At 41.0% G+C, this 15,650-nt stretch overlaps 1 protein-coding gene across 2 annotated transcripts in view; it reads left to right on the top strand.

Moving 5' to 3' along the window:
* LOC125457950 (myoneurin) overlaps positions 1 to 15,650 on the top strand; it is a 40,675-nt gene that overhangs the window by 8,405 nt on the left and 16,620 nt on the right. For both annotated transcript variants that reach the window (XM_048542771.2, XM_048542772.2), the window contains 2 exons: positions 1,737 to 2,605; positions 11,508 to 11,667. In XM_048542771.2, coding sequence (XP_048398728.2) covers positions 1,737 to 2,605; positions 11,508 to 11,667 — 1,029 coding nt within the window. The remainder of the gene's footprint in view (positions 1 to 1,736; positions 2,606 to 11,507; positions 11,668 to 15,650) is intronic.

Raw genomic sequence — 15,650 nt, 5'->3', positions numbered from 1 at the left:
ACAACGTCTAGCCTGTCAAACCCCCTAACAATGTTGTATGATTTAACAATATCTGTTCTCATTCATCTAAATAAACTCCAAATAAGTACAAATCCAATTTGCTCATCCTCTCATCGGAAAATGCTTTCATACCTAGGATCACACAAGTAAACCTTTGGCATGCCTCCACTGCCAATATATCTTGCTTTAGGTACAGGACCAAAACTGTTCTCTCTATTGCAGCTGTGGTCTGACTATTGCCTTGTATAATTTGACAAAACTTGTCTCCCCATTTTTATATTCCATATCCGTTGAAATGCAAGCCAACATTGTATTGACTTTTCCTTTTACTAGCTAAACGTTAGCTTTTTGTGATTCATGCACCCAATTCGCTCTTTTGTGTAATACTAAGAACTGCAGATGCTCAAGTTGGATTTAACAGTGTAGAGCTAGAGGAACACAGCAGGCCAGGCAGCATCAGAGGAGCAGGAAAGTTGATGTTTTGGGTCAGGACCCTTAAAAATGTCGAAGTATTTTTGTGTTGTAATTTCTGAAATCTTTACCCATTTAATTATATGCAGCTCTTTATTTTTCTTGTCAAAGTGCATAACCTTGCATTTTCCCATTTTGTGTTCCTTCTGCCAAATCTTTGCCCACTCACTTAACTTGACTATGTTCCTCCGACTCCTTGTGTTACCCTTACGTTTTGCCTTACCTAATTTTGCCCCATTTGCAAACTTGGCGATAGTACATTACTTCCTTCACCCTAGTTAGTACTATTAATGGCACTGATCCTCTAATCAGCTGAGCATTTTCAGATGTTAGTTATGGACTTCAGCAGTTTTGCAACAATAGATGTTGGGCCAATGAAATACAGGTCCCTAGATTCCCTCTGTCACCTTGAATAAAAAGCAGAGTGAAATGGACAGTTTTCCATTTGAGGGAAATTTTGAAGTCTATAGAGTATTTGCAACGTTCTCACTATTGTTAAAAACCAAAAGTAGGAAGTCATCTAATACAGAATTTGTCATTCGTTTGTTCTGTATTTTCTTCATAACTGCTATTTTGGTTTCATGAATGTTGGTTAATCCTTAAGCCTAATTCAACATTAGTCCCCTTAGAATATCAAGCAAGCTGATTGTTTCCTCTTCTGTAAACACTACCATTTATTTATTTGCATTGATGTTGAGTTATAAAGGCATTGCCACTGACCACAACCTTATCCTAATATAAGCTGAAACATCTGTGTGTTGATTTTAGTATGTCTTGAGCATTATATATGGAATCCATCAATTTCCCAGAAAGTGCCTAGTATCATATTTTGATGATCCTATATGCTGCATTCAACCGTCTGAATGTGCTCTGCGTCTGGTGTGATTGCTGGAAATTTTCCATGGCATTTAATTTCAGCAGGATTACTGCTGGATAAAATTTGTATTTGTGCCAAGGCCATCATTTTGAAAGGCAGTTTAGATGGAATTCATTTAATGGTTTTTGCCTTGTTATTGCAAATTGAAATACTTTTCTGCAAGAACTGAGTATTATCTATTCTCAGTGTTCTTTGATATTTTTGGTTTCCGTCTATTGCTTTTTGTTAAACCAGTTGGGAAGGCTAAAACCACTTAACAGCAGTGACTGAATTGGATGTTCTTGATTAAAGATTTTCCTGAGTAGACAATGTCAGGCCCCTTGTATTTGGGTGCATGAGGTAGTCATTGTAACTATTGCTATCATAACCTGATCTGTTATGTCCACAGATGTAATGTTGCTGCAATAGAGGCTGCTGCTGGTTACCTGCAGATGGAAGATGTGGTGAAAATGTGTAAAGCAAAAATGGAATCACCTGTAATTAATTTGAACACTGTCCCGAAAGCAGCATCTGAAATACAGGGGAACACAGAGCTGAGTAGCTGCTTCACTCCTTCAGGGACAAAGAAGGACATTGTTCAGGAAGGACCTGGAAGAATGGTCACCTGTGAAGATAAGTTGCTTAATACTCCACATGTTGGACTTCATCTCAAATCCGAAAAACTACAAACACAGCCAGCAAACATAAACGTTGTGTCAAGAACCAGAGGACAGAAACCAAAGGCTGACCACAACTCTATGCTGCCAGTGAGAGGCATCAGTCCTAACAACGTGCTCAAGTGTACTAAGATTAAACGAAAGAGTGGCTGCACTGTGAGAAGGATGGAGAGGAGAATATGTAGTGAGAGTACAGCACAGTTAGACACAGTCAGCACTGACCTCCAGCCTAACAAAGACTCTCAGTCAGCTTTGTTCAATAACTGTAAAACTTCTTTAGCTGAGAACAAGCTTGTTCAGAAAACAAATGGGAAACAGAGACGGAGATGCTCTCAGCAGCAAGAATCTGTAGCAGAACGGTGCAAATCAAAGCTGATAACTGGAGGAAGTGGTGTAAGACTGGTGGAGCCAGGAAATACTGACATGAAGCAGCTGAAGATGAAGCCAATTTGTAACATTTGTGGCAAAGTATTCTCAGAGGCTAGCAGCCTGCGCCGACACATGAGAATTCACAAAGGACTGAAACCTTATGTCTGCCAGCTTTGTGCAAAGGCTTTCACACAGTGTAACCAACTAAAAACACACATCAGGACCCACACAGGTACCTGCAAATACAGCAACCGAATGAAACTAATCCTAATTTATTGTCCATGTAATCGCTAGGATTATGGTGAAACTTGTTATAATGTCTAAATTTTGAACACGGGAACAGCCACCTGAACAGGGATAAATGCATTACTCTCTGTAGAATGGTGGGATCCACTACATGCCTGTCACCGTATGACGGGTACAGAACTGTTTGGGTCAGGTCTGTCACTGCAGTAATACTTAGGTACCTTACTAGTGGGGGAAGTGCTGTTGTCATAATACTAGAATACAGCATCAATAGGGACAGGTCTATCAGTGTATAACATTACAATACACTATTGGTGGGAACAGGTCTGTCACTTTGTTACACTGGGTACAGTACTGATCAGGTGTTCCTCAAATGCAGAATGATGTCAAAAAGATAACGTTAAGCACTCTCTCTGCCTGAATGTACACAGCATTTGTGGCAAGCTAAATGATTTAAATGCAAAAAGAGTTAAATTGTTATGACATAATTGCCATTACAAAAACATGACTGAATGGTGACCAGAACTGGTAACTGAATATTCCAGGGCATTCCACATTTAGGAAGGACAGACAAGACAGGAAAGCAGGCAGAGTTGCATGGGATGATAAGGGATGGCATCGGTGCATTAGTAAGAGGATCTCACATTAGAAAAACAATGAATGCAGTTTTTTAGATAGAGCTAAGAAACAGTGAGGGGCAGCAGATATTGGTGTTATTTATTGGCTACCAAACATGGTGTTAATTTGGGGTGTGATATAAATCAGGACGTGAGAGAGAAGCTTGAAGCATGACCTTAGGGGAGACTTCAATCTGATATAGATTGGGTAAACAATATGAGCTGTAAAGGACAACCTAAGACTGACCTGAGAATGGTTTTCTAAAGCAGCATGTTGAGCTAAATGGAAAACGGGCTATTTTAGATCTGGTATTAGGTAATGAGAAACAACTACTGTACTGGAGTAATTAAACAAGAACGAAGAACAAAGAAAATTATAGTACAGGAACAGGCCCTTTGGCCCTCCAAGCCTGCACCAACATGCTGTCCATCACCACTAAAACCATCTACCCTTCTGGGGACCATATCCCTCTATTCCCATCCTATTCATGTAATAGTCAAGACTCCGTTTAAAAGTCAGTATAGTATCTCCTTCCACTACCTCTCCTGGCAGCGAGTTCCAGGGCACCCACCACTCTCTGTGTAAAAAAACTTGCCTTGTACATCACCTTTAAACCTTGCCCCTCACACCGTAAACCTATGGCCCCCGGTAACTGAGTCTTCCACCCTGGGAAAAAGCTTCTGACTCTGTCCATGCCCTTCATAATCTTGTAGACCTCTAACAGGTACCCCCCTCAATCTCTGTCATCCCAGTGAGAACAACTCAAGTTTCTCCAACCTTTCCTCATAGCAAATGCCCTCCATAGTAGGCAACATCCTGGTAAATCTTTCTGTACCCTCTGCAAAGCCACCACACCTTTCTGGTAGTGTGGCGACTAGAATTGAACACAGTATTCCAAATGCAGCCTAACTAAGGTTCCATAAAGCTGCAATATTACCTGCCAATTTTTAAACTCGCTGCTCTGTCCGCTGAAGGCAAGCATGCCTTATGTGCCTGTACACCCAGATCCCTTTACCTATCAGTACTCTTAAGCGTTCTGCCATTTACTGTCTATTTTCCATCTGGATTAGACCTTCCAAAATGCATTACCTCACATTTTTCCAGATTAATTTCCATCTGCCATATCATTAAACAAACGAACAACATTGGCTATTTTCCACTCCTCTGGGACCTCCCCTGAGGCCAGTGAGGATACAAAGATTTCCCTCGAGGCCCCAGGAATTTCCTCCCTATCTCTCTCAGTATTCTGGGATATATCCCATCAGGCCCTGGTAATTTTTCTACCTTAACGTTTTCAAGACCCCAATACTACTTCCCTTTTGATCTCAACATGACCCAAACTATCTACACACCCTTCCCCAGACTCATCATCCACCAAGTCCTTCTCTATGGTGAATACTGACACAAAGTACTCATTTAATACCTCGCCCATTTCCTCTGGCTCCACACAAAAATTCCCTTCTCTGTCCTTGAATGGGCCAACCCTCTGCCTGGCTTCCCTCTTACTCTTTATATATGTGTAAAAAGCCTTGGGATTTTCCTTAATCGTGTTGGCTAGTGATTTTTTTCATAACTCCCTTTAGCTATCTTGACTCACTGCTTAAGTTTCTTGCAACTTTCCTTGTATTCCACCCTTGCTTCATGTGTTCCCAGCCTCCTAGCCTTGATAAATGCTTCCTTTTTCTTTTTGATTAGGCTCACAATATCTCTCGTTATCCAAGGTTCCCTAAACTTGACAAACTTATCCTTCATCCTTAAAGGATTTGTCCCGGTCCTGAGTTCTGAGGAACTTACATTTGAAAGCCTCCCACATATTATATGTTGACTTGCCCTCAAACATTTGCCTCCAATCTACATTCTTAGACATCAGTGGTACTGGAAGTTGATAAATCTTCATCCCAGAGTGGTGAAGGAGGTGGCCATAGAGAATGTTGGTGCATTGGTAATCACCAAACAAAATTCGATAGATGCTGGGATGATTCCTGCATATTGTAAGTAAGCAGATGTCATCATGCTATTTGAGAAAGGAATGATAGAGAAAACAAGAAAGTACGGACCTCTTAGCTATACGTTAGTAGCAGGGAACATGTTAGAATCTTTTATTAAGGATGTGATGAATGGACACAGACAGCAATTATCTGATTGATTTTCACTGTCCCAGACATGAACATCACCATTCCTATACAGGTCCTACCCCAGTGGCAGGACAGATCCAGCAAAGGTGGCGGCATAGTGGTATACAATTGGGAGGGATTTGCCTGGCAGCCCTCAACATTGATTCAGGACCCCATGAAGTAGAATGGCATCGAGTGAAACGTATGCAAGGGAACCTCCTGGTTACCACATGCTGTCCCTACTGAAAAGAAATTAATGAATCGTATGTTGAATGTCACTTAACGGAAACACTGAGGGTGCGCAAGGTTCTCTTGTTGGGAATTTCAGTGCCCCCTACCAGGAATAGCTGGCTGGGCATCAATGCTACTGATCAGGCTGGCTGAGTCTTAAAAGATATTACTACTAAGCTGAGTCTGCAGCAAATAATGATGGAACTAATGAAAGAGAAACATACTCAACCTCATCTTTGCTAATCTTCCTGCTGCAGATGCATCTGTCCATGATAGTATCAGTAAGAGTGATTATTGTGTAGTCCCTCCATCACATTGAAAATATCTTACTTTGTGTTGTGTGGCATTATCGCTGTGTTGAATTGGACAAATTTCAAACCAGACAGCCATCCAGAGGGTGCTGTGGGATGGCAGTGGCAGCAGCAGCAGCAGCAGCAGACTTGTACTCCAATATAGCCAACAACCTCATGGTCCAGTTTCATCCCCTCTCTGCCATTACCTTTAAGCCAGGGGATCAAGCCTGGCTCAACGAAGAGTGCAGGAGGGTGTGCCAGGAGCAGCACCAGGCATACTTAAGAAAGAGATGTCAACCTTGTGAAGCTACAAAACAAGACAACCTGCAAGCCAAACGGCATAAGCAGTAAGTGGTAGACAGCCAAATGATTCCACAGTCAGTGGATGGATCAAATCTAAGCTCTGCAGTCCTGCGACATCCAGTCATTGGTTGTGCTGGACAAATGAGTCAGTGAAGTGGGAGCTCCAGAAACATCCAAATCCTCGATATTGGAGGAGCCCAGCACATCAATGCAGCCAATAAAGCTGAAGCATTTACAACAATCTTCAGCCAGAAGAGCCAAGTGAATGATCCATCTTGACCTCCTCCAGAGGTCCTCACCATATGGGGTGCCAGTCTTCAGTCAATCATTCCTCTGATTAGAGTCATATCTGGCACAATGGAAGATGGCTGTGGCTGTTTGAGGTCAGTCATCTCGGCTCTAGGAGTTCTTAGGGCAGTGTCCCATATCCACTTATATCTAGCTGCTTCCTCAATGACCGTCCCTCCATCACAAGGCTAGAAGCGGAGATGCTTGCTGGCGAATGCACAATGTTCAGCACCATTTGTCACTTCTCAGATTCTGAAGCAGTCCAAGTCCAAATCCAAATACAGCAATACTTGGATAATACACAAGTCTGGTTGACAGGCTGCAAGTAACATTCGTTTTACACAAATGCTCGGCAATGACTACCTCCAACAAGAAGGAATCTAACCACTGTCCCTTGACATTCAGTGGGTGTTACCATAACTTAATGTCCCATTATCAACATCCTGGAGGTTACCATTGACCCAAAAATTGAACTGAACTGGACCAGTCATGTAAAAACAATGCTTACAAAAGCAGGTCAGAAACTCAGAATCTTTCAGTGAGTAACTTGCTCTTGATTCTCCAAAGCCTGACTACCATCAACAAGATACAAGTCAGGACTATGATGGAATACTCTCCACTGAGCTCAGCGTCAGAAACACTCTAGAAGCTTCACAATGTCCAGGACAAAACAGCCCACTTAACATAAAGAATATAGAACAGTACAGCAGTACAGGCCCTTCGGCCCACAATGTTGTGCTGAACTTTTACACTGATCCTAAGGTCTATCTAACCTACACCCCTACCTTATACTATCATCCATATACCAATCTAATAGCTGCTTAAATGCCTCAAATGAGGCCGAGTAAACTACCCTGTCCGGCAATGCATTCCATGCCCCGACAACTCACTGAGTAAAAAATGTACCTCTGACGTCTCCCCTATTATCTACCTCCACTCACCTTAAATCCATGCCCCCTCATAATAGCTCCTTCCACCCTAGGAAGAAAGTCTCTGATTATCTACTTTGCCTATACCTCTGATCTTTTTACACCTCTATCACAGTCACCTCTCATCCTTCGTTGTTCTAAAGAGAAAAGCCCTAGCTCTCTCAACCTTTCCTCATAAGACTATCCCTCCATTCCAGGCAACATTCAGATAAATCTCCTCTGCACCTTTTCCAAGGCTTCCATGTCTTTCCTGGAATGAGGCGACCAGACCTGGATACAATACCCCAGATGTGGCCAAACCAGGCTTTTGTAGCTGGGGCATAACTTCATGGCTCTTGAACTCAGTCCCTCTATTAATGAAAGCTAACACACCATATGCCTTTTTAACAACTCTATCGATCTGGGTTGCGGCTTTCAGGGAACTGTGGACATGAACCCTAAGATCCCTCTGCTCCTCTACGTTGCCAAGAATCTTTCCGTTAACCCTGTATTCTGCTTTCAAGTTTTTCCTTCCGAAATGAACCACTTGGCACCACATCCACAACCATTCACTCCCTCCATCACTGACACTGTGGAGCAAACGTGTACACAAGATGCACTGCAGAAATTCACCAATGCTCCTTAAACATCAGCTTCCACAACCATGACCGCTACTATGTGGAAGGTCAAGGGCAACAGATACATGGGAACACCACCTATTCCCGTTCAAACCAATCACAATCCTGGCTTGGGAATATATTGCTGTTCTTTTTGTGACACCGGATCGAATTTGTGACACTCCCTCCCTATAACAAATGGACTACAGCAGTTTTAAAAAGGCAGCTCACCACCACCTTCTCAAGGTTTAGCCAGCAGTACCAACATTCCCATGACTGGAATTTAAAAAAAGGACAAAGGACTTCACTGTAAGAATTCATTTAGGGTAAGTCACCAAGACTCCTCTGACAGCACTTTTTAGACCCATGATCTCTACCATCTAGAAGGTTGCCAAGCAATATCTGTGAACAGCACCAACCTGAAGTTTCTGTTCTGAAAGGGTGTGAAAAATTTATAGAGGCTGCAGAAAAGATTTGAGAATAGTTTTGGGGCACAGACCTTCAATTACATGGATACATTTGAGAAGTTGGAACTGTTCTTTCAGAAAGGAAGGCTAAGAGGAGGATTGATGAAAGTCCTGCTGTCTGCACAGAGTAGATAGGGAATAACTTCACATTGGTAGTATGCTTGAGGTTGAGGAGAAACAGATTTAAGCAACTAACTAAAGAGGTAATGGCAACATGAGAAAATTTGTTTTACACAGTGTGTAGCTTTGTGTCTGGAATGCACTGCCTGAGAGTGTGTTAGAGAAAGGTTCAGTAGAGGCAGTTAAGCAGAATTTGAATTATTGTTTTGAAAACGAAGAGTTATGCAGAGAAATCACAGAATGTTGCTTGATAAATCAGTACTTCAGACAGCCAGCACAGATGGCAGGATTGAATGGCCTCCTCCTCCTGTGCTATAATCATTTTCTGACTCTTTGATTCCTCTGTATACTTTTAATTCTTTTAAGTATGGTCACTGGAGCTGCTTACACCAACTGTGTTCTACCCTATACAAAACGTTATAAAGGTTCAGATTAACTCTACAAATTCAGTGAATTGTTTTAGGAGAAATGTTTTTGGGAGATTATGGGAAGCCCTTTTGCTATCTCTACCCACAGTTCCTTTAATCTGGGTTGTAAGATATCTGGATCAAGTAATTTTTCTGCTGTAGGCCTGACTGATCTCTCTACTAAGTTATCCCTATTTGCCTGTTAGTTTGTACCCTATCTAACATGTACCATTTTTGTTCATGATGTTATTTTCTCAGTATCCACTTAGCAAACATGGGTTAAAAGTACTATTTAGTATTCCAGCATTGCCATGTATCTCAGAGCATATGTTATCCTGTTTATCTGGAAGATAATCCACTCCATGTCTTACCACCCACTTGCTATTCCTGGGTTCATTTTTACATTGGCTGCTGTTCCAATCCTTATTCTGTCTTTGCCAGTTTCTCAATTAGATGTTGGAAACCAAAGGAAAGTATTTAGCCTCCTACTTGCTTGAAAATTCAGCACCATGCATTTTTTTTTTGTGTTATTGTTGTTGCTGTTTCTTCATATTCTCTATCTCCCTCATCATATGAGCAGTTCTAGTTTTGGGTTCCCTGCCTTTCACTCTTGTCAGTTGTACTTAGCTTGTACTTAGCTTGTAAGTGAAACGTCTCTTCTTTAAATGCTATCCCTTGTTTAATTACAGTTTTCCCTGTCAGTTTCTGATCTGCCCGTCTTTCAGTGAATTCCATTGATATCCTCATGAGGAAGAAATTAATTACAATAAGATTGGAATGGGTTGTCATATTGTGGATCAAGAGCACAATATTTTCATAAAAATAATTTTCCAATCATGAATCAAATACATAAAGCTGAAAGGTAAATCTGAAGATTGCTGGAAGCAGAAGAGAAGTCAAAGACCCACAACCCTCTGAGTGAAGGAATTTTTCCTCACCTCGGTTCTAAATGGCTTACCTTTCATCCTGAGATTAGGTCTGCAGCTTTTGATTTACCACCAGGGAAAAATGCCTTCTCAGTGTCCATCCTATCGCACCCAGTAAGAATGTTGTAAATTTCAATGTGGTCATCCCTCATTCTTTAAAACTCTGGAGAATGTAGAACAGTTTCCTAATTGTCCCCTGAGAAGACACACCTGCCATTCCTAGGGATCAATCGGCATACCTCCTCTATGGCAAGAATGTACTTGTTTCGATAAGGGGACAGGAGCTACACGCACTACTCCAGGTGAAATGTTGCCAAAGCTTTATACAACTGCAGTAAGACATTCTTGCTCCTGCAGTCAAATTCCCTTCTGATGAATACCAATTTACTGTTTGCCTTCCTAATTGCTATGACATACCTCCAAGCACAGTGGGACTTATTGAAACTGCCTTGTAGATATTTTTAATCAAACTGTTCAGATATATTATGACCCAGGTGGAACATGAGGGACTTGAGCCCATGCCTTTTAACTCAGAAGTCAGAACACTAACACTACCACTGCCACCCAAAACTCTCCCTCGAAGACTCCTTGTGTCCTCCTGTCAACTTGCATTCCCACTCAGATTGATGCTATCTGCAAATTTTAAAATGTTACAATTGCTTCCCACTTCTGTATCATTTGTATAGATAGTGAACAGTTGTGCCATAGCACTGACTTGTCTGTATCCCACAGGTAAGAGCCTGCTGTCCTGAGAATGATCCATTTACCACTCTGACTGTTAAGCAATTCTCAGATCATAGTATATTCTGCCAAACCATGTGATCAGATTTGTATTTGAGTGGGACCTTAACAAAAAACTTCTGAAAATCGAAATGCACCACATCTATTTGTTCTGTTGTTAATGTTACATACGTCCTCAAAATACATGCAAGTTTATCAAGCATATTTTTGCTTTCATAAATCCATGTTGCCTCTGCCCAACTTTACTGTTCTTTCCTGAATATCCAGTTATCAAATCCTTTATAATAGACTCTAACATTTTCCCTACTATTGGAGCCATGCTAACATGTAGATCTCCATTCTTCCTCCCTTAAACAGTGGGTTTACGTTTGCTGCTTTCACATCTGCAGAACCTTTCCAAAATCTATATAATTTTGAAAGATAACTTCAAATATATCCACTATCTATCAGTCCATCCCCTTTAATCTATTCAACATCAGCCAACACTTCCTGATAACTGAGTTGTCCCTCACCATTTATCCTCTTTAGCCATGCCCATTAAATTATTGCAGCCCTGCTCTCTGAAATTGTCTGTTGAGTTTCCACAGCCATATACTTTACACCTTGGCTTTCAAAACCTTCAGCTTAAGCTTTACCTTCAATTCCCCAACTTTAGCCACTGTATTTTTCCTGCTGTGTACATTCACTGCATCCTTTCATTGAAAAGTGCTGCAGCACTTCTCCTGCACTAAAATGCAACCAAAATCTATTGCATTAAGACAGAGCCTCTCTTCTAATTTTAGTTAGACATTCTGAGTTACAGTTGCACGTTCAGTCTTTTGCTGCAAGCTGATGTACTGGTGTAACCTCTTGCAGGTGAGAAGCCCTATCAGTGTGACATGTGCGATAAAAGCTTTGCCCAGAAATGCCAGCTAGTCTTCCACAATCGCATGCACCATGGTGAGGAGAAGCCATATGCTTGTGACGTCTGCAGCCTTCAGTTTGCAACTTCCAGTAACCTGAAAATTCATGCCAGGTAACGTACAAACCACACATTGTGTCAAGTCCGTCCTTGAGCACGTTCCATCACTGTCGTCCATTGAGTAAGATTTGCTATTTTACAACCAGTAAGCTGTTCATATGAACAACTTACTTTCCTTTCTTAAAGTATGTCTGAGATTTTTGCTTGTTTCATTCACTTATTTGTAGACTTCACTGGCTAGACCAGAATTTTGTCTCCATTCCATTTTTTTTTAAATTCAAAAATAGGATGTGATTACCCCTGGTTAGACCACAGTTTGTTGTCCGTCACCAGTTTTTAAAAAAGTTCATACATGGGATGCAGGTATCACGGGCCAGGCCAGCATTTATTGCTCATCTCTAATTACCCTCAAGAAATTTGTGGTGAGTTTCCTTCTTGAATCTCTGTAGTCTACATTGTGTAGTACATTACCTAACAACAAAAGAATATCAAATAGTTCTATATCAGCGTGATGTGTAGTTTGAAGGGAATTTAGAGGTGCTGGTGTTAGCATGCATTTGCTGTCCTTGTCCTTCTTGGTAGGTACTTATGAAGCATCTTTAGTGAGATAAGATAGTGTACTGTGTAGATGGTGCACACTGCTACCACTGTGCAACATTGCTGATGAGACAGTATTTTGTAGGTGGTACATGAGGTGCCAATCAAGACATGGTGAATTGCTGCAGGGATAAACTGCCTTTCTACTTGTTGTTATTATTATTGATTTGAATCACATCACCTCACTTTCCATCCTCTCTCCTCAAAACAAAAAAAATCTACTTATTCATTGCAATTGATAGCTGACTGGCAATGATCTCTTACTGACCTTTAACATAAAATCTACTTCCTGCACTCATCCAAGAAAGCATGCAGTATTCCATCACACTGTACTTAGCCTTGAAAATGGTGACAGGCTTTTGGGAGTCAGGAGATGAGTTACTCGTAGAATTCCTAGCCTTCATCAAAATTCCCAAATGTTCATCTCCTTAATTTGCTGTTGGGTATTATTGATTGTTATTATTTAGGTTATTAAACTTTACATCCACAAGTGAAAGAGTGAGTTATGAGTAGAAGATCTGCTGTTTGAGAGAGGGCTGTTATTCCCACAACATGATATTCCTATGTAACTTTGTGTAATTAGGCCTTATTATATTTCATCTTGCACTGACACTGCCGAATAGTTCACTATATCTTATTCTAATGTGCTTTGTTTCCTATAATCCCTTGTGCATATTGTTTCCCATGATCCTTTGTGCATATTGTTTCCTCTTTCAAGTGCGACATCTTGGTTCTCAACCCTGCTGAGTTAGTTTAAATCCTTCCAAAGGTAGGAGGAAACATGCCCATGAGGACAGAGTTTATACTTCTGTTTAAATGTAGTCTATTCATGTGTACATATCAGTCCCAAATCTTTTAGACTATGTACTAAAGAATTTTATTTTGCATCATTTCTCCAGCAACCCATTCATCTGCTTTATCTAAGAACCAAAAGAACTGTGGATGCTGTAAATTAGGTGCAAAAACTGTACCTGTTTTGAGGAAGGATCACCGGACCCGAAACGTTAACTCTGTTTTCTCCTCCACCCATGCCAGACCTGCTGAGCTTTTCCAGAAACTTTGTTTTTGCATCTGCTTTATCATCCTGTTTCTTATGTGCTAGTGCTTCAGTTCCTAAAATCTGCCCTTATAAAATTAGTTTTGTTTGAGTGTTGCTCACAAGTATTTGTTGCCCATTCCAAAGAAGCTTTGAGAAGTTTGTGTGTTCTTGCAATATTGTAGTCTTTATGGTATCAGTACATTCACAGTGCTGTTAGGCAGCGAATTCCTGGATGTTGACGCAGTGATAGAGAAATGACCAGGGTTTGTTTTTGTGATATTTGAGGAATAGTTATTCACCAGAACACTGGAAAGAACTTCTCTATCCTCTTCAGAATGATTTCTTTAATTCCCAGGTGTGGGTGTCTCTGGACAAGCTGCCAGTTATTGCCTATCCCTAGTTGTCCTGAAGAAGGTGGTGCTGAACTGTCTTCTTGAACCGTTGCTCACCCATGCTTTTGGCAAGGGAGTTAGAGAATTTTGACCCAGCAACATTGAACGAATGACAATAAATATTCAAGCCAGGATGGCGTGACTTGGAGGAGAGCTTTGCAGAGTTGATTTTCCTATGAATCTGCTTCCCTTTCTTTACCCTCTATATGGAAGTGGTTGTGTGTTTGAAAAGTACAGCTGGAGGAGCCTTGCTGAATTATTACAGTGTATTTTGTAGTGATGCACACTGCTGAAACTGAATAGCAGTGACGGAGTGAGTGGATATTTGTGAATGTGGTGCCAATCAAATGAGCTGCTTTGTCCTGAAGCAGCTTTTTATGTGTTGTTGGAGCTGCACTCATCCAAGAAAGCATGCAGTATTCCATCACACTCTGTACTTAGCCTTGTAAATGATGGACAGGCTTTTGTGAGTCAGAAGGTGAGTTACTCGTAGAATTCCTAGCCTCTGATCTCTTGTAGGCCCAGTTCAGTTTCTGATTTGTTCAGTTTCTGCAATTGAATTCTGTAATGCCGTGCGATCTTCTTACATCCACTTGAACAGGCCTGTAGAGCCGAAGTTTAATGTCTCGCTTGAGGTAGTACCTCCTGCACAGTGTAATGCATCATCTGCACAAGAGCATGACCCATCTTTTAAGTCTAGGAGTCTTGAGTTGGAGAGTCTAGAACGAGGGGACACAGACTCAGGATACAGGTTAGACCATTTAGGACTGAGGTGAGGAGCAGTTTCTTCACTCAAAGGGTACTGAACTTGTAGAAATCTCTGTCACAGAAAGCTGTGGAGATCAAGCCAATGAATATATTCAAAACAGAGATAAACATTAAGGTTTTAAAATCAATAAGGGGATGGGGACAAAGTGCTAATATGGCTTTGAGAGAAAAGATCAGCCATGATTATGTTGAATGGCAGAACAGGGCTGAAGGGCCAAATAACTTCAGCATTTAATTTCTATGACGACTTACTGTGGTTCCTGTGTGAGAGATGTGGCCTCACCAATACCTGTATAACTGAAGCATAATATGTTCAATTTTTGTATCAAAGGGTTGTGCCCGTTACCCGTTGCATGCTGTACTTACATAACTAACTTTTCAAGCACCTTAACATCTATAACTCTTGCTACCCAAGAGTTCTGCAGTAATTTTTGTTTAATAAAACTCTGCTTTTCGTTCTTCCTGCTAAAGAAAGCAACTCCCATGGTTTCCCAAATATACTCCAATCAGGTGATCAACTAAACTATGATGCAGAATTAGGATGAGATGCACAACTCATGCACAACTAGTTGACCACTAATCTTTGCCACATTGAATGCTTTTTCTTTAAATTCAATGCCAACCTTAACTTCCCTGGTTAACAATAGTTGACTTACCCACTGCCTCAAATCTTTCTTTCTCAATGTGGCACATCTTTGTTCTGAGCCATGAGCCATTTTCATAAATATCTGTATTATTTCACAAAAGTCTTTGCTGCTGAGCTCCTTTCTTTGTCCACTCAGCTAGGTCTAACCTCATTCTTTTGTAATTACCCTCTTTGCATTTAGACAATTGTTGCAATCCAAGTTCCTCCCTTTCAAACTGAAAGCTAAATTCTTCCAAGTTATGGTCACAGTTCTTGGGGCGATCTTTTACTCTGACAACTGCCTCATTACACATTACCAGATCCAAAACAGCCTGATTTGTGGTGGATCCACAACACATTGTTCCAGGAAACTGTCCCAACTACACTGAGTTTTTTCCTCGTGGGTACCTCTGCCAACCCAACTATTCAAATCTGCACAATGATTAAAGTCACTCATGATTAACAAGGTACTACCTTTTTTTAAATGCCCTGATTATCTGCTGATATCTTCTCTGCCCCACCATATATCTACTTATTGGGTGCCAAATAGACTTCTCCCACCTGTGCCATCTTCCTGTTTTTATTTTGTGTTTCCGCCCATATAGATTCTAAACTT

Source organism: Stegostoma tigrinum, chromosome 14, assembly GCF_030684315.1.
Source record: "Stegostoma tigrinum isolate sSteTig4 chromosome 14, sSteTig4.hap1, whole genome shotgun sequence".
Lineage (NCBI taxonomy): Eukaryota > Metazoa > Chordata > Chondrichthyes > Orectolobiformes > Stegostomatidae > Stegostoma > Stegostoma tigrinum.
This window is presented reverse-complemented; position numbering and strand designations above follow the sequence as displayed.